Source organism: Sphaerodactylus townsendi, linkage group LG06 (genome assembly GCF_021028975.2).
Source record: "Sphaerodactylus townsendi isolate TG3544 linkage group LG06, MPM_Stown_v2.3, whole genome shotgun sequence".
NCBI classification, from domain to species: domain Eukaryota; kingdom Metazoa; phylum Chordata; class Lepidosauria; order Squamata; family Sphaerodactylidae; genus Sphaerodactylus; species Sphaerodactylus townsendi.
In genome coordinates, this window is record NC_059430.1 from 69288899 (window position 1) to 69313627 (window position 24729).

The 24729-nt window shown below is 39.1% G+C and overlaps 1 protein-coding gene across 3 annotated transcripts in view; it reads right to left on the reverse strand.

Moving 5' to 3' along the window:
* DOCK4 (dedicator of cytokinesis 4) overlaps positions 1-24729 on the reverse strand; it is a 347529-nt gene that overhangs the window by 74292 nt on the left and 248508 nt on the right. For all 3 annotated transcript variants that reach the window (XM_048499440.1, XM_048499439.1, XM_048499441.1), the window contains 9 exons: positions 24542-24669; positions 22211-22345; positions 18765-18863; positions 15242-15336; positions 12346-12421; positions 11090-11190; positions 6892-6950; positions 5626-5774; positions 3197-3282 (listed from right to left, as the gene is read on the reverse strand). In XM_048499440.1, the coding sequence (XP_048355397.1) occupies positions 3197-3282; positions 5626-5774; positions 6892-6950; positions 11090-11190; positions 12346-12421; positions 15242-15336; positions 18765-18863; positions 22211-22345; positions 24542-24669 (928 nt within the window). The remainder of the gene's footprint in view (positions 1-3196; positions 3283-5625; positions 5775-6891; positions 6951-11089; positions 11191-12345; positions 12422-15241; positions 15337-18764; positions 18864-22210; positions 22346-24541; positions 24670-24729) is intronic.

Here is a 24729-nt window from a genome sequence, read left to right on the forward strand (position 1 = left end):
AAATAAATTAAAAGAGATAAAATGTTTATCTTTCTGCTGATAAAGAAAAACTATGCTTTTGCCATCCTTCCTTGTTGTGGTCTGTTGTTTATTTATTATCCAGGATATCATAGAATTAAAAAAATGTGCGCATGCTGCATTACTGGCAAGCACTTGACTCAAAAACTGTTTGAAGGAAGAGGGTTTGTAATTCTCAAGAAACCCAGCTTGATATTCAGATTCTGAGAAATCAATGTAACAACCTGAACCAAAGATTTATGTGTATGACTTCATGTGAGACTTTGCCGCCTTGCCTCTGAGCTGTGTGCTCCCTTACACTATGTATACCTCTACTTTTGCCTTCACCAACCTCAGAGTGGGTTGGGAGACCTTTGAACATAGCTCTATAGGCTTCCTTTCCTTGGTGTGCTGCTTTCTTCCTCTCTTCTCTCTTTCTTCCCTGGAACTAGTGTCCTAGAAGCAGCATGCCCATCCCCCATCATCTTCTCTCTGCCTGGTGGATTTTCTCCTTTATATAGTATATAGCACCAGTCCCCACCTCCCACCACCAGGTGAATTTTCTCCCATCTCAGTGACTTCAAGTCCCTGCCTCTTTCACTCTCCTGAGCCCTGCCTCCCCTCACTCCCTTGTAATCACTCAACTTGCCACCACTTTTCCTCTCCTGTAGCCTATCTGAATTCCCATCTGGCTCAACTGAGCTGCTTCCTTATAGCTCTTGGGAGGAACCTGGCCTGAGGTGCAGCTCTGCCTCCTTTGATGCTAGAGGCCTGCCAGGCCATGGTGCCATCCAGCAGGTTGAGATCAAAAGGAGTTATTGATAGGAGGCCTGGAGAGACACAGCTGACTCCTGGGCCAGAAAAAGCAGCAGTGGTGTTCCCCTTCTCCTGGTGGAACCTAGTAACCCAGGGAGGACTCAGGGAAGGTGGGTGCCTTGGGAAAGCCCCCATGGTCAGAAAGGCTGTTGCATTTGCATCAATCTTGAGGAGGGACCAAGTGCGGACTTGTGACCGGCTACTTCAGTTCAGGAATTCTGCTATGCACACCCTTAATGCTAACGCTCAAAAGTTACCTTAAAGACAGACTTCCCAGACATGCAAGTTTTTATAGCTAACTCTCAGCTTGACAGCCACAGAACTGATGAAATAGATATAGTATCAGTAGGAGTGATCAAAAGACAATTGACTCTCAGTATGGGGAAACAGCCATATTGATCAATTGCTGCTTTTTGTATTTTCAATGTAATTTCTGTGTTTTGTTTCAAGAATACAACCTGAAACCAGAACCACTTTATATCTACATACCTCTTCAAAATTTCACACAAGATATTTACAATGTAAGTCATTAAGCTTATGGTCTGAGATGCCTTTCATCTCCACCACCACCCCTTTCTAAAACACCCAGACTAATGAAGATCATAAAAGCTTGAAATTTTATGTATTTATAAGTAAGAATAACCGAAGGTGCATACTTATTACCTTTTACAAATTTGGGGCTTGCAAACTATAGCTTAGTGCTCTGGAGAAGTTGTCCTGTACTGCTGACCCTAGATATTTGCTTTTGGATGAGAAATAAGGTTTCCATGTACTTCCTAAACTCGAGCAATATTATGCAAGGAAGACCTATTTTACGCATATGGACACGGCACACTTTTGGATTCCCTAAACTGCTAAGGACTTTAACTCATTCCCATCACAGTTGATTTCTGGCTCGACTGAGACCCACATGAGTCAAAGGAGACGACACCCTGCAAGACTGAGTCCCAAATGAGGCAGATGGCAATGTTTGGCCCAGCTGAGTCCCAAACAATGGTCATAGTTTTCCTGGGTAGAACGTGCCAAGGATAAGGATGGGTGAAAAACTGAAGATGGGCAGGAGAGAAAAGTAGGTTGATTGGTGGATGAAAAGAAGAGAAGGATGCAAGAAATGGAGAGTATTGTTGGGGTTTTCAAGGAAGGGAAAGAGGAAATAATGAGGAAGAGGGATATAAGATTTAATCTACAAGTCCTTGCAGGTACCCATTTTGTATATTCTAATAACCAAATAAACTAAATCTGATAGTTATATTGGATTACTGGAACCATATATGGACTAGACAGATCTTTCTACAAACCTGAAAAGTGTCTCCCAGGTTTGCAAAAAAACCCTGAAATCTAAGGAAATACAGTGTAAAAAAGCAAAGTTATACAAAAAGCACCTGTAACTTTAAGAAATGAAAGTCTTCAGCAGCTGATGGCTAGGCAACCACAGCAATATAGGCTTGGTTTCTTTCAGTTAAAGAAAAGGGCCCTCCCTACAGCTGTTGTGGCTTTTAAAAGAGGATTTATTGGGGATTTATTGGAAATTATTAAACTATTAATACTGTGGGAATAAACAATTATGAGCACATCCTCTGAAGATGCCAGCCACAGATGCAGGCGAAACGTCAGGAGAGAATGCTGCTAGAACACGGCCATACAGCTTGGAAACCACACAGCACCCAAATTATGAGCACAATTCTGGCAAAATGACGCACTTTTAGGTTCCACTAATTTCCATGGGACGCACTTCACTAATTGGAACCACTTATTCAAATGGAAGAAAACAAGCTTACATCCATTAAACAGATCAACACCTCAAGCTGCTGCTTTCTTATTAAAGAAACTGAGACAGCTGCATGCAAAGCAAATTGAGCCACAGCAACTCAGTACTGAAATAAGTGGCTCTTTCAAGTGCTTTTGATAGGGCTGTGCACCTCATGGCTTTTGGTCAGACATCCAGAAAAATTCATGTCTTTGTGCTACACCTTCCTAACGGCTAAAAATATGAACTACTGGTGCAGTAAATGATAAGTTAAACATATCCATTTGCAACCTTTGTCTCCTGCAGGTTTTGTAACTGTTGAAGTTATAAGAAATGCCTTTTTGAATGCTCACACATATTTCCCTTTAAAATGTTTATTGTTCCTTTTCTATTTTTAACAATCAAATGAATGAGAAATGACTTAGCACTGTCAATATAAGTGAAAAGCCTACAATCTTTGTAATTAAAGATACAAGGACAAGACTTGTTCACCTGTTCAGGTAATTAATCCTGAGTTTAAAAGATTTCGGGAAGGCAAAGCCCCCCACCTCCAACACTGTCTCTACATCTACAGTTTTAACTCCATAATGAAATCATTCTCCAAGCTGACTCTCAGAATAAATATTTATTACTCACATACTGTTGAAGAGTTCTCGGTACGTTTCATCACCTTTGCCTTCTGACATCAAACTATCCAATTTATCAATCAATTTTGCCTCTACCTGTAAGTAGCATACATATACATTTAGGCCTTTTGGAGAGCATATCTTTCCCAAAATATAAACAAACTGGTTTTCTTTTAGTAAAGCCCCTGGCAAAGAGTGTCCAGATATGAAGAATTGTAAGACTAACCACACTGGTTCTTTCTTTCCCTTGCAGAACTGAACCATTTCAAAGATGCCATCTCACAGATATGCCATGTGTCCTAATTTTAGTGGAACAATATAACTTTCAAAGCTAAGAAGCCTGTACTGCTGTTCAAGAAGCTATTTTGGGAGCTTAGAAAAAAGCAGACAACCTGCCTGAAATCCAGCCCCTGGGCTTAAAATCAAAGGCACACAAAAGCAATTTGTTTTTCTCCCTTCATCTTTTTCTACTTCAAATCTACATAACTGCACAAACAGCCTCTGGAGTTGTATAATGATCTGATAGTAAAACCTACCCTGCTTCACATGAATTTGGACATGTGAGAGATGTGCTTAATTTTCACTTGGGCGAAGAGAATAGTTAGGGAATATGAGTTTGGGACCTAATAATAATCACTTAACCACACTTGGGATTGTGTTTGCCATCCAGGAAATGCAGCAAGGTAGCTTGGTGTATAAATATTGCAGGAGAAAATTGTTGCCCGTACACTAATAACACAACTGGTGAATGAAAAACCAGAGGAAAGGCTTCCTGTGGAGTTACTAAAGAATGACTGATAGCTGGCATCTTTAATGATCATGAATAACGCAGACAGAAATTAGAATGTGTGTACCCTGCTTATATGGAGAACTGTTTCTCTACTGACATCTAACATATATCAATTTACTGCTCCATTTCCATGCCTGTTCCCCCTACCAAAATGTCTGAAAGCCCTTCACCTGTTATTTTGTCATTTCCCTTCACCAATTCAGATGCTTTTGCTCTGCTTCATATGAAGCAGCAAGAAATGGAAGACAGAGAAATGATCTGAAGCAACATCAAGAAGCAGAATACAAATTGGAATAGCAGATGGTGCACTTAGTACTTCCTTACTTGGCATCTCTAAGAATGCTTAAGTAGCAAAAAAAAAAAAAAACCAAAAAGGAGCTGGATAGTGACAGGCCTTGGCAAATCAAAGGAGTCTGCCCTAGAAAACTGAAATATTTATTAAAGCATATTCATGACTAATCATGGTCAAACGTCACAACGATACTTCATTCTTAAGGTAGTTCCTTCAGTAAGGTTTTTTCTACACAATCATTATTAAATACAATTGGTACTAATTTGTTGTGTAGGATCTAGGCAGTTTTTCTCCTTCTATTGCAGAGATGTTTCAATATTTCAGCAGCTTTCTGGAGAGAAGAAGCATGCCTGAGCACACTGGATATTGCCAGTGAACAGTGGCGTAACTCATCAATGCCATTTTTAAGGCAGCAAAAAAAAAAGCCATAGGAAGAAGCATTGTTACTTCATCCACCATCCGAATCAAGCTTATAAAAATGGGACTAATGCCAACTCTTGTGCCTTATGGCCTCCCTGCTATTTTGTGGACTATCAAAATACTTAAGACAATGACTACAAGCTATGGTGTCTAAGGGGCACCCTCCACTTCCATAGCATTTAACTTCTGAATTCCAGTACCAGGATGCAACAGTCAGGATGCCATCTGGTTGTTACTTGGATGTTCAAGTCCTTAAATAGCCCTTCCTTCTCTCACATATCTCATTCCATTGCTTTCTACTCCCTTTCCATTAAAACTGCTTTGCTATCAGTCCTCCATTTCCTTATCTCACGCTGGCCTTAATGCTTCCATTTTGCCCCATATCTAAAACTGCATTTCCTATTCCCTCCTCCAAATTCTTCCTCAAAACATGATTCCTGAAAAACAGTCTCTCTATAGTCTTTCCCCTTTATTAAGCCAAGTCCATATCCCTTCTTTCCTCATCATTTTATTCAGATTTTTTTAGCCCTCAGGCAATTTCTGTATTCTGTCACATTCTCTTCAGTTCTCACTAAGCATCACAGTGGTGCTTGGCATTTGCCTTTGAGGACAATCCATCCACCCACTCCAACATTCATTCACAGGAAGGAGAGAAATATCAGCTATGTTTTTAAAGCAAAATAGCTAGGGTTCATATATCCATGCTAAAGTTACTGCTATAATCTCAAGTCACCATTAATTTTATATGACAAAAGGAAAGTAGAGTTCTTCCAGATTTTTCAAAGAAGTCATACACTTTGTCTATTAAAGACAAATACTGGGTTAAATGAATTCTAGATGCAACCATGGGCATATATTTCTGTTAAGCAACACAGCCCTGGCAAGAAGGCTTTCAGTAGTAGGATTCTCCTCTCTCTCTTAAGCAGCTGACAAATACCTGTTTAAAGTTGCCACTGCGCCTTTGTTCCCAGTCCATCATGTCATGGAAAATAGGAATCATCACATTCCGTAGGTCAGGCTGAGGTATCAATGTCACTTCTAAGAAAGGGCCAATCAGTGCTGGAATGAAGTGGACTTTGAGTTCTCCTGCAAAAAAGATATAAGACCAAATGGAACTGAACTATTACCTTTGGTGGTTACATATCATACAATAGAAACTCTGATCATTGTATAACATGATATGGCATGCTCAAGATCTACAGCATATCTAAATTACTGTTCCAGCCAGCTTCATTTTATAAACAGAAAAGTGGGGACTCACAAGGATTTGCAGGAGAAAGGAAATCCTCTCCCCTTGTCTCCTCTTCTCTGCTTTTGGCTTGGGCCTATCTCAACTTGCTCTGGTTTTTTCTCTCCCTTCCTGCGCCCTTGGTTCTGCTTCTTTCACCTTGCCAGGTCAGAGTCTGCTTTATTCCTCCCTATCCACTATTCTTTGTTAACCAAATAAAGGTTCCCAACTTTTAAACTAAAGGACAGCTGGGTTAAATGGTCCCAAAAGATCTGTTAAGTGCTGTTCAAGGTACAAATGGAACTGTCATTTCTGTGCCTCACTCTTGAGAAACTTGGACAAATGACTTGTTGCTTATCCTCCTCAGCATATGGGACAGAGCCAGTCACAGGGCAGCACTCTTGTTGCCCCCTGTGACATCCTTCCCTTAGATGGATCGCCCCTTGCTGCCTGAGAGTGTGAGTGAGCCAGCCAGCAGCCTCCGCCTAGACATGCAGTGTTGAGGCTCGCCCCATTCCCAAGGCCTCTTATGGGGACCCCCCCAAATGGGAAGGGCCAGCACACAGGCTCCTCCTACCTAGAATGGATCAGTTCCCATGCACAACCCACTGAGCTTGAAGCAATGAACAAGAGAATCCATAACAACCAAACCAAGCATGTAAAAACATGCCATAAAATGGATAAGGGTGGGTGGGGAATGGTTGGGAAGAGTGGTGCTGAAAGGGCTGTGACCCACCTCACCCAGCCTTAGAAGGCCTGGCCTCACCAGCTCCACCCCTGGAATATGCAAAATCATGCTGGCCCAGCCTCCAATGATCCTGCCCTTGGGGCAACCTGTGGCCAGTGGGAAAGGACTGATCCCACTCCCCACTCTCACCTCTGCTTCTAGATAGCAATGGTGGCCCAGGTAAGTCCAGACCACTTTTTTCTCTTAAAATGGCCTGGACCAGGATAGCTGAAGGACATTAACCTTACCTAAATTTTGCCACATGCTGAAAATTTCACATCCCATTGTAACCCGCATATCGCCGTACCTGTGATACATTTTTAGAACATGGTTTTAGAAAAGAAATTGATTTCCATAATTTACACATTCTACATTCTTTATTTAAGAACATAAGAACATAAGAAAGAGCCTGCTGGATCAGACCAGAGTCCATCTAGTCCAGCACTCTGCTACTCGCAGTGGCCCACCAGGTGCCTTTGGGAGCTCCCATGCAGGAAGTGAAAGCAATGGCCTTTTGCTGCTGCTGCTCCTGAGCACCTGATCTGCTAAGGCTGTGGTGGTGAACCTATGGCCATGCTGGCAGGGGCTGATGGGAATTGTAGTTCATGAACATCTGGAGGGCCATAGGTTCGCCACCACTGTGCTAAGGCATTTGCAATCTCAGATCAAGAAGGATCAAGATTGGTAGCCATAGATCGACTTCTCCTCCATAAATCTGTCCAAGCACCTTTTAAAGCTATCCAGGTTAGTGGCCACTTTCCACCCATACATAATATAAAAACATTAAAAATATTTCAAAATTAAAACATCAAGACATTAAAAAGAATTTAACGTGTGTGTGTGTGAAGTGCTGTCATATTGCAGCTGACATACAGCGACTCCAGGAAGACTTTCAAGGTAAGTGAGAACCAGGAATGGATTGCCATTGCTTTCCTCTGAAGCGTCTTCCCTTCCAAGTACTGACTATGCTTAGCTTTGGAGATCTGACAAGATCAGGATATATATAAACTATGCTGCCTTCCCTTCCACTTAAAATATAAGTATACATAATATATTTAATTCAATAAAACATATAGACATGCAAAAATACATAGCAACACAACCAGGGAAGAGGGCCACTGATGGTTAGTGAAGGAATACCAAACTAAACAAAAAAACCCTTCATTTGCTGATGGAACATAAAGATAGAGGGGGACAAATTTCCCTGAAGAGCCTCAGATGGTGGAGGCAACTGAAGCAGGACCTCCAAAGATGACCAGAGTGGATATGCAGATTGACATGGTAGTTGGTAGTTTTTAAAGTATGCTAGCCCAAAACCATATAAACGTTTAGAGATTAAAAGAAGCACCTTTAGGTGGGCCTGGAAGTCAATTCATAGCCAGTATGGATGGAGCAAGACTAGAGTGATAGATGGAACAAGTGATAAGCAGTGAAATGGTCCCTACAACCCACAACATAGTCCAAGCAACAATCTGGCCGCAGCATATTCTACCAGCTGTAGCTTCTGGACATTCTCACATATAGTAAATTGAAGTACCATATATACTCGAGTATAAGTCAACCTGAATATAAGTCACCTAATTTTACCACAAAAAACTGGGAAAACTTATTGACTCGAGTATAAGTCGAGGGTGGGAAATGCAGCAGCTACTGGTAAATTTCAAAAATAAAAATAGATACCAATAAAATTACATTAATTGAAGCATCAGTAGGTTAAATGTTTTTGAATATTTATTTCAAAGAAAAACAGTAAACTAGCTCTGTAAGTGCAAAAGAGGGTCAACAAGAACAATATGGTCTCAACAATAACTTTAAAAGTACAAAAAACCTTAGCTTTTTTGTAAGGAAGGGTTTTCTGGGTCTTCTGGGCTGTGTGGCCGTGGTCTGGTAGATCTTGTTCCTAAGGTTTCACCTGCATCTGTGACTGGCATCTTCAGAGGTGTATCACATAGAGAAGTCTGTTATACACTGCACCCAGACTTCTCTTATAACAGACTTCTCTCTGTGATACACCTCTGAAGATGCCAGCCACAGATGCAAATGAAACGGTAGGAACAAATTCTACCAGAACACAGCCACGTAGCCCCGAAAACCCACAACAACCAGCTGAATCTGTCTGTGAAAGCCTTTGACAATACTTTCAATTTTTTAAATTTAGGGAGCCCTGATTCTCCCTTTAAATCCACTCAGAAGGGGGGTGATTTAAAGGGAGAATCTGGGGAAAATTTGAGGGTGTCTGTCAGGGGAGAAATGTTTACGTTAGCAATACCAACATTTCAGAGTATCTTTAGGAGACCATCCTGATGATACCACCCAGGTTTGGTGAAGTTTGGTTCAGGGGGTCCAAAGCTATGGACCTTCAAAAGGGTAGCCCCATCTACTATTAGATTCCATTGGAAACAATGGGGGATGGGGCACCCCCTTTGAGGGTCCATAACTTTGGATCCCCTGAACCAAACATCACCAAACCTGGCTGGTATCAGCAAGATATTATTCTGATGATACCACCCAGGTTTAGTGACATTTGGTACAAGGGGTCCAAAGTTATGGACCCTCAAAATGTAGCCCCATCTACTATTAGCTCCCATTGGAAACAATGGAGGATGGGGCACCCCCTTTGGGGGTCCATAACTTTAGACCCCCTGAACCACACTTTACCAAACCTGGCTGGTATCATCAGGAGTGTCACCTGATGATATCCTGAAAATTTGGTGCTGCTAGCCTAAAAACTGTGCCCCCTGGCAGCCGACAAATTAAAAACCCTAAAATATTTTTTTTAAATCCTCATTCATATATAAGTCGAGGGGGGCTTTTTGCAGCACAAAAATGTGCTTAAAAAGTCAACTTATACTTGAGTATATATGGTAATTTAAGCTAGATGTTACCAGGGTATGCACCACAGCACCAAGATCTTGTCCATCTGGGAAGAGCCACACCTTATATATTAGCATGGATTTGTTTTTCAGGTGGAGGCCTTCACACCTAGTCATACCAGTGACAAAAAGCAATTTGAAACTATCCAAGTAATACTAAAAATAGAATGCTTCTTGAGACCTTAATGTTATTAAATATTTTATCCTAGTTGGGTCAGATGAACTGATGTCAACTGAAATAATAACAGACCATCAAGGTATCAGTACCATGTACCAATGACTACACTCTTCCAATATTAAAAAATTGAGAAATACAACCAGGCGCTTGGCTGCTTGGGGCTCTGAAAACCCCCTTGGGTGAGTGGGATTCATTCAGCCAGTTCTCCGAACTATAGAAAAATTTAACTAGCAGTACGGGCCAAATGGTGCAAACCAACTGAATCCTTCCACTGACCTTATAAGTCTGAGATGTTGCTGTCTCCAGTCTTCCTCAGACACGTGAACTAAACTAACTGAACAGGAGGAGTACTGGGTAATAAAGAAGACTGTAAGGCTCTTAGACAGGGTCTAATTAAGGTTCCCTCCCACAGAATACTATACAAAAGACAACTAAATCCATTCTAACTAAAGGGACAACTGAGGCTTAAATAAGGAAAATAATGAGGGTGTATCTGGGGACATGACATCCACAGTGGGCTTGCTAGGCCAGGTTAGTAGTGTACTGGGGGGCGGGGGTAATGAGTGGTTGGACTGGCAATGCCACAGTGGGCTTGCCAGGCTATATCAGGAGTGGGAGTAAGTGATTGCCTAGACTGGAGAACCCACAGTGGACTTGCCAAGTCAGATTGGAAACAGGTGGGCTGGGGGTTGTCAGCTGGCTTGCAGATCTGATAACCCCTCTCAAGGGGCCGTATGTTTAACACCGCAGTGTAAGCTGTTTGGTGGGGAATTCTTCCTCATAAGTGAAAAAAAGGAACACTTTTTGGGTTTCTGAATCAGGACAGGATCCACAACCAGTCATATAAAGAAAACAGGTCTAAAGTTTATAGAGTGATCCCTAAGAGTTTTATGGGAGATGGTCCTGGTGAAAGGATGATCCCAGGTCAGTTTAAGATAGAACCTGGGGAAGTGGGTCATATTCTACTGTATAAAAGAAACATAAGTTCATGAAAGAAACAAGAGACTGCAAAAAGAAAGTCCTCTCAGCAGAAAAACAAGAGTCAAACACTTGTATGTGAAACATCTTAGTTACAACTAAAATTACAAAATATCTCTTGTATATATCAATTAAAATCCTCATCCTTGTTTTTCTGTAACAAGCTACATTGTTAAGACACTTTGTTAACCTAACCCACACCATCCCCAGGGAGAGACCAATACAATATTTTTTAAGTATTACTTCAAAAAGTCTCTTGAGTGACATATATTTCTGACCATCTTATTATTTGAAATAGCCCCCTCCATTATATTTTAATAATGCTTTAGAAAGAAAATCATATGCTAAAAATTAGCTGTTTCAGACAATGAATGTAGGATATTGTCTGCCTTTATGTGAGCCAGTTGTGGTACTTACTTTTCCAATACTTTTTTCTTCTTGGAAGATGTGAACATTTCTAACTGCAGACACAACTGATTTATAAAAATAACAGCAAGGTAAAAGTAGGAATCCCAAATCTAAAAGCAAACATAATGTTTGGTTATTCCCTTCCTTTTCAGAATTATGATTCATCAACAGAGAACGTAATTTTTTATTTACCAGATCTGAGACTATTCTTTACTGACGAACATTGTAATAGCCATGTATATCACTATCAATTTATAAGCTAAAGATCTGTTAAAATCCTGGTCTGCTGAATGAATGTGGATGTACTAGTCTCAGGAATTGTGTTGGTAAAAAGAAACAGTATAACCCATGTTGGTAACAAAGGTCAATGGCATGTATTCAGTCATGTAGTTCCAAAAGCAATTTCTGACAATTCTTCCCTCCCTGTTGATGCAGATTCCTACCTGGCCCCATGTCTTTCTTGAGGGTTTGCTAACTCTTAGGAACAAAATTAGAGGAGAGCTCAATTAGAAGCTACAGTAGGAGAGGGAATTTATTTATTTATTTATACCCTGCTTTCCCTCAGCAAATTTGGGCCTGGGGTGGCTTTCACCATATTACAATCCATCAGTCAATATATACAGTCAATTTTTTTAAAAAAATTACTTTTAGTTAAATAATAAAATCACTTCAATTAAAAATCCAGAATTTTATTTCATCTTTTTCCTAAGAGTATGAAGCCCCCAACGTTGTTTGAATGTAAATTACAAGAGGGGTATGAATGGGAGACCCAAAAATGAATGGCAGGGCCATATTTATTTGTTAGTAAGGTGAAAGGGTAGGGAATAGGGTAAAAGAGGAATGGAAAGGGAGAAAAAAAGGAGAAGGGAAGGAAAGAGAAAAGGAAGGTGAAAGGGAAAGAAAGAAAAGAGAGAAATGGGAGAAATCACACTCCACAGATTCATTTATAGATGGATTTCCTCCTTCAGCACTTGCTATCTGAGTTCTTTTAATCAGAGGTGCTAGGAATTAAGCCTAGTATTTTCTGCACTTTAAGCAGGGCCACCAACCCTGACCAACAGCCTCAGTGCCATTTAGCTGAAGACAGACAAGTTACAACATAAATGCCCACTTAGCCATGAAGTATCCAACACAGCTCTTAGTTATAGCTAGGAGATGGGGGGTGGAGGGTGGGGCAGAGAGCAAATATTTCCAACAGCATCACAGTCAGGGGCATATATAGACAGACAGAAGAGCACTATAATGCAAATGGATTGCAAGTTTACCTTGTAATCAAAACTTTCATTTAAGAAGTTTTTACGAAGGGCATCCGAAAGGTATAACACTGTTGTAATAATAACACTAGTAAAAGAGAGGAAAAGATTGCACAGATAAGCATTCATACTGATTGAATTAAATACATTAGATGAGGACATATTAGAGTGAAAAATAATTACATAAAATTATTCTTAATTTTTTCAGCAACGAACTATTCTGCTGTATATGTTTAATCTATAACAGTTAATTATAAATTATGATAATACATCTCTTCAACACATAAAACATTTGAAAATAATAATTTAAGATATTTAACACACAGCTTTTATGTACTACTTGCTTTGTCAAAACACTGCTTTTCTATTTTTTTTAACAAAAGGAAAAACAGCCTTCACCACATTTTGTTTTGGCATACCTTTTTCTGAATACTAAGACATTGATTAATCACCTGTGTACTTTGATCTCTTGTAGCACAAATATTGTCAATGTAGTTGGGACTCTCACAATGTAGTTGGCAGTCTCACTAAGATATGCACATGTCTGTATGAACAGATATCAACCTTGACTCAAATACTTCTCATCACTGATCCACAAGTTCATGCCCATTTCAAAGTGTTTCTAGTCAGTATGGATTGGCTGATGAATCCTTCCTATTAATCTAATTTTCTTAATTCCCATTGCTCTGTTTCTCCTTTTGCTTTTACCTGTAGAATTTATCCTTTTCATCCTCATTAATATCCAGTGCACATTTAATTATGTTTTACATTTTGATGTTCAGCACTAAATCTCAATGACATGTGCTGTAGTCCTGTCATCTTACATGGATAGTAACGGGTGATAGAGGGAATGGTATTTATAGAAATAAGCAATTTTTTTCAGCTTCTTCCTTTTCTTTGTTGTCATTATTGCTTCTGATTAGTAGTATGCACACCAGAAGGACCAGCTCATCAACTAGGCAGACTTTGGTAAATGTCTAGGGTGCCAGATGTGGAAGGGCACAAAGAAATTCAAAACTACCTACTAAACCAAGGCTTATCATCATTTCTTCAGACCTGAGCAAATGGCTGTTTGACATTCAGCATGCATGTGCTCTGTCACAAGCTTAAGACTAAGTACAAACAAAACCTTCATTTGACTTTCATATGATTTATATTCCAGAAACTGCTAAGAAAATGCTATTTGCTTAGGCACTATGGAGACAATATGCATTGCTCACATAGCCATGCTAGAAAGGGTCATTGCATGTATTTCTTTGAAACATGGTTACACTACATTCTCAGTAAAACTGCAAGATTGTTTACAATGTTCATTAAACACAACAAACAAGTGACTAAAAATTAGAAACAGCTACATAAATGCAGCATAAAAACAGCTCTAAATCATTAATAAAAGGAGCAATAAAAAGAAAAACATAAATGCACAAATGCACAGAAATAAAGGCATAAATAAATGCAACAGTAATGTAATTTTAAAAGCAATAGTAGAAATACGATTTGTAAAAATAAAAAGTCAGCAGAAACAAAGCAACAAAGGGTGAATGACCTTGGGAAAATAAAAAAAAGGCTTTGCTTGATACCTAAAAATAACAAGATTGGTGCCCAGTAATATTCAGTTGGGAGTGTTTCATGGGCTTGATATCATGACAGAAAAATCCTGTAGGTTATAAAAAACTGCAAGCCACATCTGTTCAAGTCTGCTTATTTTTTTAACTTATTTTTTCTGTAATTCTTTTTGATAAAATAAAAATTATTTGAGAAAAAAAAGAAAAATGATGGAAGCTTATGAATATCTGGTTCAGGACATCTCATGGCAAAGTTGTTATAATTGTTCCAGATCATTTGAATAGAGACAAGCTAAAAACCAACAATGAGCAATGGAAGGAAATTCAATCAACTTAAAGAGATCCAAGATGATGGTTTCATAACAAAATGTAAAGATGACGGTCTTCTAACAAAAATATAAAACATTTGTTTATTTGTTTGTTTGTTTGTTTATGCTTATACTGGGACTTAAGGAGGATTATGCAGAGTGAGTCAATACAATCAGTAGGACGGGACATTCACTAATCAGTGCAATAAGATGAGGGCTGCAGAACCAACCGGAACATCTAAAAATACAGAACAATAAAATCATAGCAGATGCAGCTTGGATTTTTAAAAACTGAATGGGGGAGTGGGTTAGGGGGAAAATGTCCATTAATCTAAAATCTTAACAGAGTAAATTGGTGTTATATCTTCATCACTATATCTGATTCTCTGCATGGCTAAATCCAGAGACTCAGCATAGTTAAATGCAGACACTGGAACCATGAATAGACAGGACGGGTCTTTCTACAAATCTGAAAACAGTACGAAGTTTGCAGAACAATCTTCAATTTTTTTACACAAATACATATGGGGTAACACCTCTCCCCAAAAACAATAGACATAGCACCTATAGATTTAAGAAATAAATGCTCTAAACTAACTAGCCTTCAAGCCTTCATTTCTGTCAGTAAAAGGACTCTTTTTAGGACTATTTTGGCCTTTGAGGGAGAACACAAAACCATCCAGTCTTATTTTTGAGGCACTGGGAATGAATATTCCCCATTTTTGCACGATCAACAGGGTTTTGTGTCATACATGAATACTGAAATTCTAATTCTTGTGCTTTTTAAGTAGACAGCTGTTTATCAAAGATGTGTTGCAAAGATGGACCTCTGTCTTCATAGTAATCTGCTTTATCTTGAACTGATCAAACTGCATAAATAGAAATGCTTAAAATAATTCACAAGATTCACATTTCAAGGCTGCAATTCTGTCTAAAGACAAGAGATATTTTAGAACTATATGCCCATTTAAATTATGAATATTGTTCCCCATTCATTTCCCATTAGGTCTGGTTAATGCATTTCAAAAGTCTTACTTGTTAGCAACTAAACGCATTACTGTCCAATCTTTTGGAAACATCTCAGGTTGTAGTAATATTCGAAATACAGTAAATATTTGCAACAAGAAATCCTAGGACAAAAAGGAAAAAAAATATTATTCCACAGTTTTTAAAAAAATGAATTAAAAAGTTTTAGCAACACTATTAGTTGTTTCTAGTTAAAAAAAATCTAACGTACATGAATTTGTAAGCTGAGGAACTTCTACTATTGCTGAGATTCTGGGAGAGTTGCAAAGCACTTTAGCACTTTATTTTTAAAAGAGCTTTGATGCTGAATGCTGTCTCAAACATCTAAGAACCAGTAATTGCTAACCATTGCTAGTGAGCAGAGATGTATTTGCCTAGGGACATGGGGTAACCCATGTCCCCGGGAGCAACTATTCTAGCCATGTGGTGGGCACAAAATAGCCCCCCACAGAGTGAAGCATTCCAGGTGCCTGTGCACATCAACTTAGTTCCATTGGCACCACCACCACTCAAGTGTGTGAAAAGGAAGAGGTCTTCTATATCCTAGTCTGGCATGCTAACCACTACACCATGCTGGCATGATTTATCCAGGACCCAGGTTCCTGTTCAAAGTACAACCACCAGTATTTGCCCACCTCTCTTGATCTCTTCCCTCCTTTTCATGTCTTTGAGCACAAGATGCAACATCAGCATCCTCCCTCCCACCAAATGAGTTATGGCATGCTCCCCTTGGGGATCCCCCACTACCACTCAAGAGTGAGAAAGGAAGAGGGGCAGGGAGGAGGGCTCACCTGTTCAAAGTGCAACCACCAGTATTTGCCCTAAACTAAATGCCCTAAACTACACCTCTCTTGATCTCTTCCCTCCCTTTCATGTCTTTGAGCATCCTCCCTCCTTACTAAGGTCCAGGCCAGGGTTTACTAAGCACCCAATAACCAGCTAATCATTCCTGGGACTTTCAAGATGATATCCACATTTAGAAACTTGGGGCTGGTGGGAAGAAGACAACATGGTTTTATGCTCTTAACAAGAGCTTCTGGGTTTCATGCCCTTGTTCCCCACCCATGTATAAAATGCTCAAGTGTAATGTTTTTCTCTTGTATTACAAGTACAGTTATTGGCATGTCATACAAAAAATTCCCCTACAACTTGCATTACTAGTTTTTCATATATCTTGTGCGGTCTGCTAAGAGATATGAGGAATTGACCTTGAAATATACTCCCTTCACACATATTGGGGGCTTGCCTATAGCGGGAGTGCAATCTTCACTTTCCTGTATGTTTAGGTTTGGTATTCATGCATGATAAATACATGCATTTTCCCTGTTTGCACAACATGGCCATAATGGGAGGAATGTGGGTAGCTTACTGTCAGGCTGGATCCTGGCATCCAGGGAAGTATTGTCTGCAGTGCCTTACACTGTCAGTATTAAAATTCAATGTGTGCAACTACTGTGAAAAACTAGACTTGAAATTTGTCCCTGTCCTTTCCCTTCCTCCTGGCTCTGTGTTGTGTTTCAAATGCTGGGGGGCAATTGGAGGTGATGGATATAACACCATAAAATGTTTTCACAGCAGTAATAAAACATTTTGAAAGCATTTTGAAAACGTTGTCAACATTTTATTTCTACAGTGCGGCATGGACTATTGCTGTGTTCAGATTTGTGAGCTGGGGCATGTTCTATAATGTGACAGTGACTTAGAAATGACCTGGTGTAAAAAAAACCCATTGTTTGATCTTGATGGGGGAGGGCGACCTTCGGGGGGGGGGGGCTCAGATTTTGTCCCCCAGGCTCCATTTTCCTTAGATACACTTCTACTAGTGAGTGGAAAGAACTAGTGAGTGGGGAGAAAATGGATGAAATGCTGGATAGTTTAATGATGTATAATTTTTCAAACATTATTTTGGTTTTTTTCATGTAATTACTTTTGGTATTTACTGTCTCTTGAATTAAAAAAAACTAGCAATGAAATTCTTAGACTATTGTGAATAGCAACACTGGTAATGCAATCATCTCCTAGATTAATAGCATCAGGTTGTCTTAGTTCTTTTCCAGACTACCAATTTGTGTCATAAAATAAAAAATATTCATGCAACTCACTTGTTGTGTGGGATCTACATATTTTCCCTTACTAAGAATATCTGTAAAAATGTCTTAGCATTTGGGAATATTGTCCAAAACATAAACATGAGTTGGCAGAATTTATGATAATCCTGATAATTATAATATTTTTTCTGCTCTTCCTGAGATGTGTTACAATAAGATCTTAAGACCAGCTTTCACCAGGATATGTACAAGATGTTCAAACACAAATTAAGCACAAATGAAGAGGCGGAGAGGCACACAAGTCCCAGCAACACACACTTTGCCTCAGGAGTTTAGCTGGACTGAATATAGTTTAGCCTTAGATGGACAAAGGTACACAGATATACATATTCATAACTGTGTAATTCCACAATTGTAGTAATCATTGTCAGGAAGGTTCATGTATCTTGTGGACCATCTGGATTGCATTCTAATGGTTCTCTATATAGATGTGATCCAGCGATAGCAAAAGAGAAACCATGTAGACACCTTTTGTGACAAATGAATTAGCTCTCAGACATTGAGAGGGAGCGGGAGGGATGGAAAGACATCTACCACATGAACATCAGCTTCTACATCTGAAATTCCAAGTGTCACCAAAAGAATGATAGTGAAATAACATGCCCAGAGGCAGCAAGCCAGTATTATTACAGCTGGTAATTTAACAATGTGATCCCAATGGACATGAAGATCTTTCTTGACTGATGGAGTAAAATTTGCAGCAGGTAGGCTGGAAGCTGTTTGGATAATATCTATAGTCTGCATACTTCCAGGCTTTTAGGAGAACTACGCCCATGGTTTGGAGGGTTGCTTAAACTTCAGTAAGAATTACAGGAATGCGTGCTTGTTTCTCAGCCTATGAAATGATTTATCAGTGACTAACAGGAAAGTTGCAAAATTGCTTCTGGTGCCTATTACAGGAAGTTTTAACTGCTATTGGAAAGGTTCTCTGGTTCTTCTATGAGATGGAAAATGAGCTTCAAAAGCCATGCTGCATTGTTCTGTTCTGGAATATTGGTTCATCTAACTACAGACAAAACATATTCATACTCTCAGGTCTTGTATATCTGTAAAAACACTCATTATTATGAATCATCTCTAAATAATTCCAATCTTTCATGGCAGAGCAGGGATTTCAACCAGAATCTTCCACAACCAAAATGGAACACTATTTGAAACCACATGTACCTTCATACATGAGAAAGTCTGCATTGCAAATCAGCAAGTATCTACCAGCTCTGAGAGAACATCTCAAGGACAATAAGTCCTTCTGAAATAAAGAAATAAAGATGCACATATAACTTGTTCTGTGTTGTCCTTCAAATGTATAAATAAATGCCCTCCTGTGAAATGGGAAAATTCTGACCAGACTGGGAAAGTGGCAAGCATCTGAGAATATTCACAAGGACCAAAGAACGAGTCGTCTTCTTAAGAATAATACTCACTCTCAGCTCATCCCGCGTCTTGAATCTATCAAGAAGTTGCTGGTAATGCCTGTCTGTCATTTGCCGTAATAAAGACAATAGGCATGACACAAATTCTCCCTAAAATATATAGATATATTTATAAGAGAAAGGAAAAGCATTCCAACAGAAATAGGTAAAACAAAGTTACTGATTACTGAGGTGATTTTATAAACACATATTCACACAACTGACAAGCATCAGAAAGCACCTTTGAAAAGAATTACCTTTAACCTATTGTGTTTTATTAAGTTATTTATTTACTGTTCTTAAGTGTACTTTCCTTTTTAAAATATTTTAGGGTCAACTCCTGTTTCTTTAATATTGCATTCATAAGGGCTACTCACTTTCTTGTAATTTTCAAGGATTAGATTTGTTTCCTAGGCGCTATTGCCACTTCAAGCAAAAGTCTTCATGTGCCGTTACAGTTAATCTTCTGGAACAAATACTTCACACCAGCAGAGCAATCCTAAACACAGTTATACCCTTCTAAATTCATTGACTTCAACAGGCTACAAGTATACCAGGCACAGACAAAGAAGGTCTTTGAAGATAGTACAAAAAGAAAAGGAGGCAATGCATTTTAAAAGTGGCAGCCAGCAACCTCCACTGAATGCAATATTTAACACAATTTCGGTATCTTTTTCAATTGTATTTGTATGCATACACATCAACGCGTGCATTCAGTCTTGGGGCTTGGAAACCTATTCACCAATCCAAATTAAAATCAGTGAGCACTTTGCCCATTTGAGAGCCACTGAACTAGAGAAGAGTTCGTGCAGGATGACACCTCAGTGCCTTGTGCTCTTCAACTATCACACCATATAAATGAAAGTAGTCACACTTCAGCATAAGGCAAGTTTCAACAAAATCATGCAAAAGGATATTATCTGTAGGCTTGTTCTGAAAGTGAGGCAACACTGAATCTTGGATAGAAAGTCTAGTCTGGTACTTCAGCCCAACTCCACCTACATTTTGTGTAATGCACTGATTTATCTTTCTTTTCTTTACACTCAAACTGGGCAGTGTCTTTTTTCACAAATAACTCTGAGTGTTTGGCTCAGTATGCTGCTATAAAGCCAGTACAGTACTGCATGATCTTGCTACATAACAGTATATAATTGCCTTATGCTGTGCTATGAGTCACTTCAAATTATGTATTTGATGTGGTGCTTGAAACTTCTCAGCACATTTGACTTCCGTAATGCCGCACAAGGACCCCAAGAGTTTATTCTTCAATTCTGCATATGAATAATACTCTTAAAAAAACCTTTTGTGGAAAGCAGCACTGTGGAAATGGAAGTTCTCCAAGGGAAATCCATTTAAATGAAGCAGGTTCAAGTTGAAGCTATATTTATACCACAAGCCTTATTTGGCAACACATCAATGTGTGAAGTGTTATGTAGAAGTCAACATATATAAGCCTTTGCAATATGAACAAGATCTTGCAAAATTTAGTAGTATTAAAACTTTCCTTAATTTAGTGTAAAAAACTATGAAATCCTGTAAATACAATCTTTAAAGCATACAGTTTAAGTATATTGATATTCCATGAATATCTTCTCTGTAGGAGGGAATGCAAAATTAAGATACTGTTATTTTATTAAGATCATCTATGAAATGTTTGCTTTAAGATCAAAATGTCATTTAGAAGCCATTCAATATTGTAAAATATTTTTAAAACACTCAACAACATTAAAAGCAGCCCTAATGAGGCTGCAAGACAAAGCATTGATCAACTAAATGGTGCTCAGAAAACTTGGTAAAACAAACAAAAAATAGGTCAACTGCTCTTTTAAAACCCTGATATGCTTCCCACTGTGTAAGATTCCTACCACCTTAACAGAAGTAGAGTATACCCTGATATATTTCATAGATAGATGAATTATTTCACCTATGAAGTTTCCATTCTGTTCTCTTAAAAAATATGCCTTGAACCTGGTTTTATACATTTGTTCGTATGAATTACGGAGCAAGGCAGATTTACACTTTTTTATACTAAGGGTAAATCTGGATAATATGTTGGAGAGACGCAAACAATTTATTCATTTACTGTTGAAATGTAGCTACAGGAGGTGGCAGTTTGAACAAAGAAATGCTTGACCTTTTCCCTTCTTGCCATTTTCTCTTTCAGAATTGCCTTCCCCAAGCTATATTGCCTCGCTGCAGGGAAAAGGCATTGATGATCCCATATCTTTTCCTGTCCATGTAGAAAACAGCTTGAGAACAGAAATATTTTGAGCAGAAAAACTGCAGCAATGAAAAGTGTGACAGTCTCTGCCTCCTGTTCTTCAATTATAGCCTCCAATACTGGTTTTCTGGAAATAGTTCTTACATCTCCAGTGTAAGATGCAATGTATTACATTCCTTATTTACAAATGCCCTGTCATATAATGACAGAATGAGCGGTCATTCAAAAAATGTAAAAAGATACATTCTGGGACAGACCCAAGAAATCAGTTACCTAAGAGCTGAACTACATGGGATGCTTCTCATGTTCCCTACAAGATCTGGCAGCCATATGTTAACTGCTGGTCCCCATAGAGAACTCCACCTAAAAATAGTATGTAGAGTCCCTTTCCCAGTGCCACAGTCCCAACCAGAACTTTTAAAGGGAGCTCTCCATGGGATCTGGTAGCCAGTTTATGGCTGCCAATTTGTCTAGAGAACACATTGTCATGGTTAGCTTGGCCCTAGTGTGCACTTTACTTAGGGAATTTGCTGTTACATGAAAATAGGATTAACAACCCAATCCAGATTGGGTGGGAGAGAGCTCCATGGCAGCTGGCGATGGCATGACAAAGGTGCTACCTCCAAAGAGGTTTGGGTTGGTGCAGGAAGGAAGGAAATTCAAAAAACCCTTTTGCTGCCTGAATAGCCCCGTAGGCTAAACAGACTCCCGCCACGCTTTTCAGTGACATGTCTGCAGCCAGGGAGGGGGGTGTTCCCAGGCTGAAAGTCCAGTGGAAGCCAACTAAAGTCAGCTCCACCCCTGGGAATGGCCTCAACCCATTGACCCCAGCTGTACAGGCATGCTCTTCTACAACAGCATGGCTATGTGCTCTTCTGGGTCTGGGCACTGTGGAATTGTGTGGCACCCACCTGCCAGCATCTTTACCCTCTCTGCCAGCGTAGGTGCCACTTATGTGTGGAGTGGGCAAACAGGCTGGTGCATACCCGCGCCATTTCCAGGACTACTTTTGCTCCCCCCATGCCTGAATTGGGCTGTAAATAAATCAACGAAGAATATGTTTATCAATGGTTTACCAAGAAGATGTTGATATGAAATTCCTACATACAGCAAAAGTAGAATTGCTCCATGTCCACTGGAAAGTGCTTATGCATATAGACATTTATTTTTACAAACTGAAGGATACTTGGCAGAAAGAAAGAATGAACTGCACATCTATTTATTCTATAACACTTACAGTAACATCCTGAAACTGAAATCTCATTGCAGACCCTGCTGATTGAGGTCGACTTGTGATCTCCAAAATGGTTTTCAGGAGTATATCTAGCAGACTGTTCACAATTATGTCTATTTCTTCCAAAAGTGACTTTTCCTTTTAAAGAAAGGAAATAAAAAGCAAGTTGCCATTTCTTTGCTCAATTTTTTAAAAAGAAAAATATAAAGTTCATCCTGGAATTACCAACATTGTTTTTATGTGTCTGTGTGCAGACTGAAGCTCAGGGACAATATTTTACACATCCATAATCTTTTTTTAAAGATTCAGTTAGAACTATTTTGCAATAATGCAAATCAAAAGAACGAGAAGGTATCTCATATATCAAATTCAGCTGAAGATAAGAAAAAAATTACCTTATTCTTGCAATATAAAAGTTTGCCCCTCACAATTATATTTAAATAAAAAAGAAAGGAAAATGACAAAAAGACACAAAAAAGAGACAATTTTACACGTGTTGTTATTCAACGTAAATCTTTGTTCAGATATATCTCAGGATATTCTCTTTTATTCATTTCTATTCCACTACAGAATAAACAGGTATCATTTCTCAACAATTTCCTCTTGAACTTTAATTTTCCCTTCCCACATTTTCTTACAAACTGGAATTCTGTCCATCAATACAATATACCACATTTTACAAGTTCACCTAGGCTTGGCAGGCTTGGTTGTTTCCAAACTTTATTATTGTTTTGCCACTACCAAAAGGTAGTACATACTTTATTTTCTGCAGTATACCTTCAGGCAAAATACTTACGAGAGTTACTTTAGGATCACATTCCAGTTTACAATTTAGAATTTTATTCATCTCTTTAACTATGTTTGTCCAAAATCTGTAGGCTTGTGGACATTGTTGCCAGATATAATGAATAGTGCCAAATCCTTTTGTTATATAACCAACATTTATCAGAAGTTCCCAGTTAATTTTTGTGTGACTGTTACGCATAAGGCATAAAAATCTATACATAATCTTTGTAATGGTTTTCCTTATAACTATTTTGACTGATACATCCAAGATATCTTTATACAATTTAAACCAGAGGCTTTCTGAAATACTTATTTACAAATATTTTACTTATCTGTTTTTACATATTATGCCCCTGCTTTCGGTATCTTAGGCCGTTTCCACATGGAGGCAGAAGGGGTCGGGTCGGCGTAGATGACCCTGCCGCCGTTTTCCGAAAACCTCGCTGGGCAAGCGAGGTTGGAAAACGGCTGCTTCGTGCCACTCGGGCGGCGCAGCTGCAAAGCAGCTGCGCTCCCTGTGCGAACGGCTCCCTGAGGACGGTGTTTTTGCCGTCCCCAGGGCACCGTATTCCACCCGTGCGGAAGGGGCCTTAGATTGTAGCTCAGATTTAAGATACAGTCAAAGGTATGTAGAGGCAGGAGTATGTTAATCTGGTATTGTTGAAGGCTTTCATGGCCAGAATCAAATGGCTGTTGTGAGTTTTCCAGGCTGTCTGGTCTGGTAGTTTTTGCTCCTAATGTTTTGCCATGTCTATGGCTGGCATCTTCAGAGATATGTCACAATAGTATGTGTTTATGTGGCATAGTGTGGAGTGATTGTGTGTTGGAGTTATATGTTTTGTCAACCTCACAGGGAATGAAGCACATTTTTATGTGTCCGGGTGAAGTTCATTTACATGCAATCACATTCACAACTGCATTTGCAATTGTGTTTGCAATTGCATTTGTAGGTAAAATGTTAGGAGCAAAAACTACCTAGACCACTGCCATACACCCCGAAAACCCAGAACTGCCTGAATATTAATCTAGGTTTGTTTAGATTGAACAAATTAGAAAATCAGAAAATCTGCAGGTACTGGAAGAAAGGGAAATCTGCAAAAGACTTAGACCATTTCTGCATGCTGGGGTTACTTCTGGTTTTCTTAATATACAAGCCTCCCATGAAAACACAGAATTCTATATAGCTTCTAATTATTCTGAAGAACAGTAGGGTTTATTTTTCTGAGTGAGTTGTTTTTATATTGATACACTACCATGTGGACTTAGGAGTAGGAAGGTGGGAGTATAATATGTTTACATCTTTTCTCTGTAGACATTGTAGGTCAGCAGTCAGTGAGACCCTCAACTCAGAATTCATACAGACCTAGCACAAGTCACACACCTGTTATCATTCAATGATATTAACAATTCTTTCCAAAGATATAAATTAATGGCAACCATAAGTCATAACCAGAGAGCAACTGGACAGACTCATGGTTCTAGCATCACATTTCTGGCTCAGACAGGTGAAATTTTTGTTATCAAAACCAATGACACAATTCTACTCACAGAACCATTTTTCTTGATGAAGCAAAATATGTTGCTAAGGATGCTTGCACACATAATCAAATCCTTTTGCTCTTGCAGATGCACGTGGAGGTGATGCAGAACTATGGGCAACAGAATATATCGGGATTCTGAAAAGAGGGTTCAGACCATAAGAGTTATCTGTTTGTGGTATTTCCTTACTGTAATGA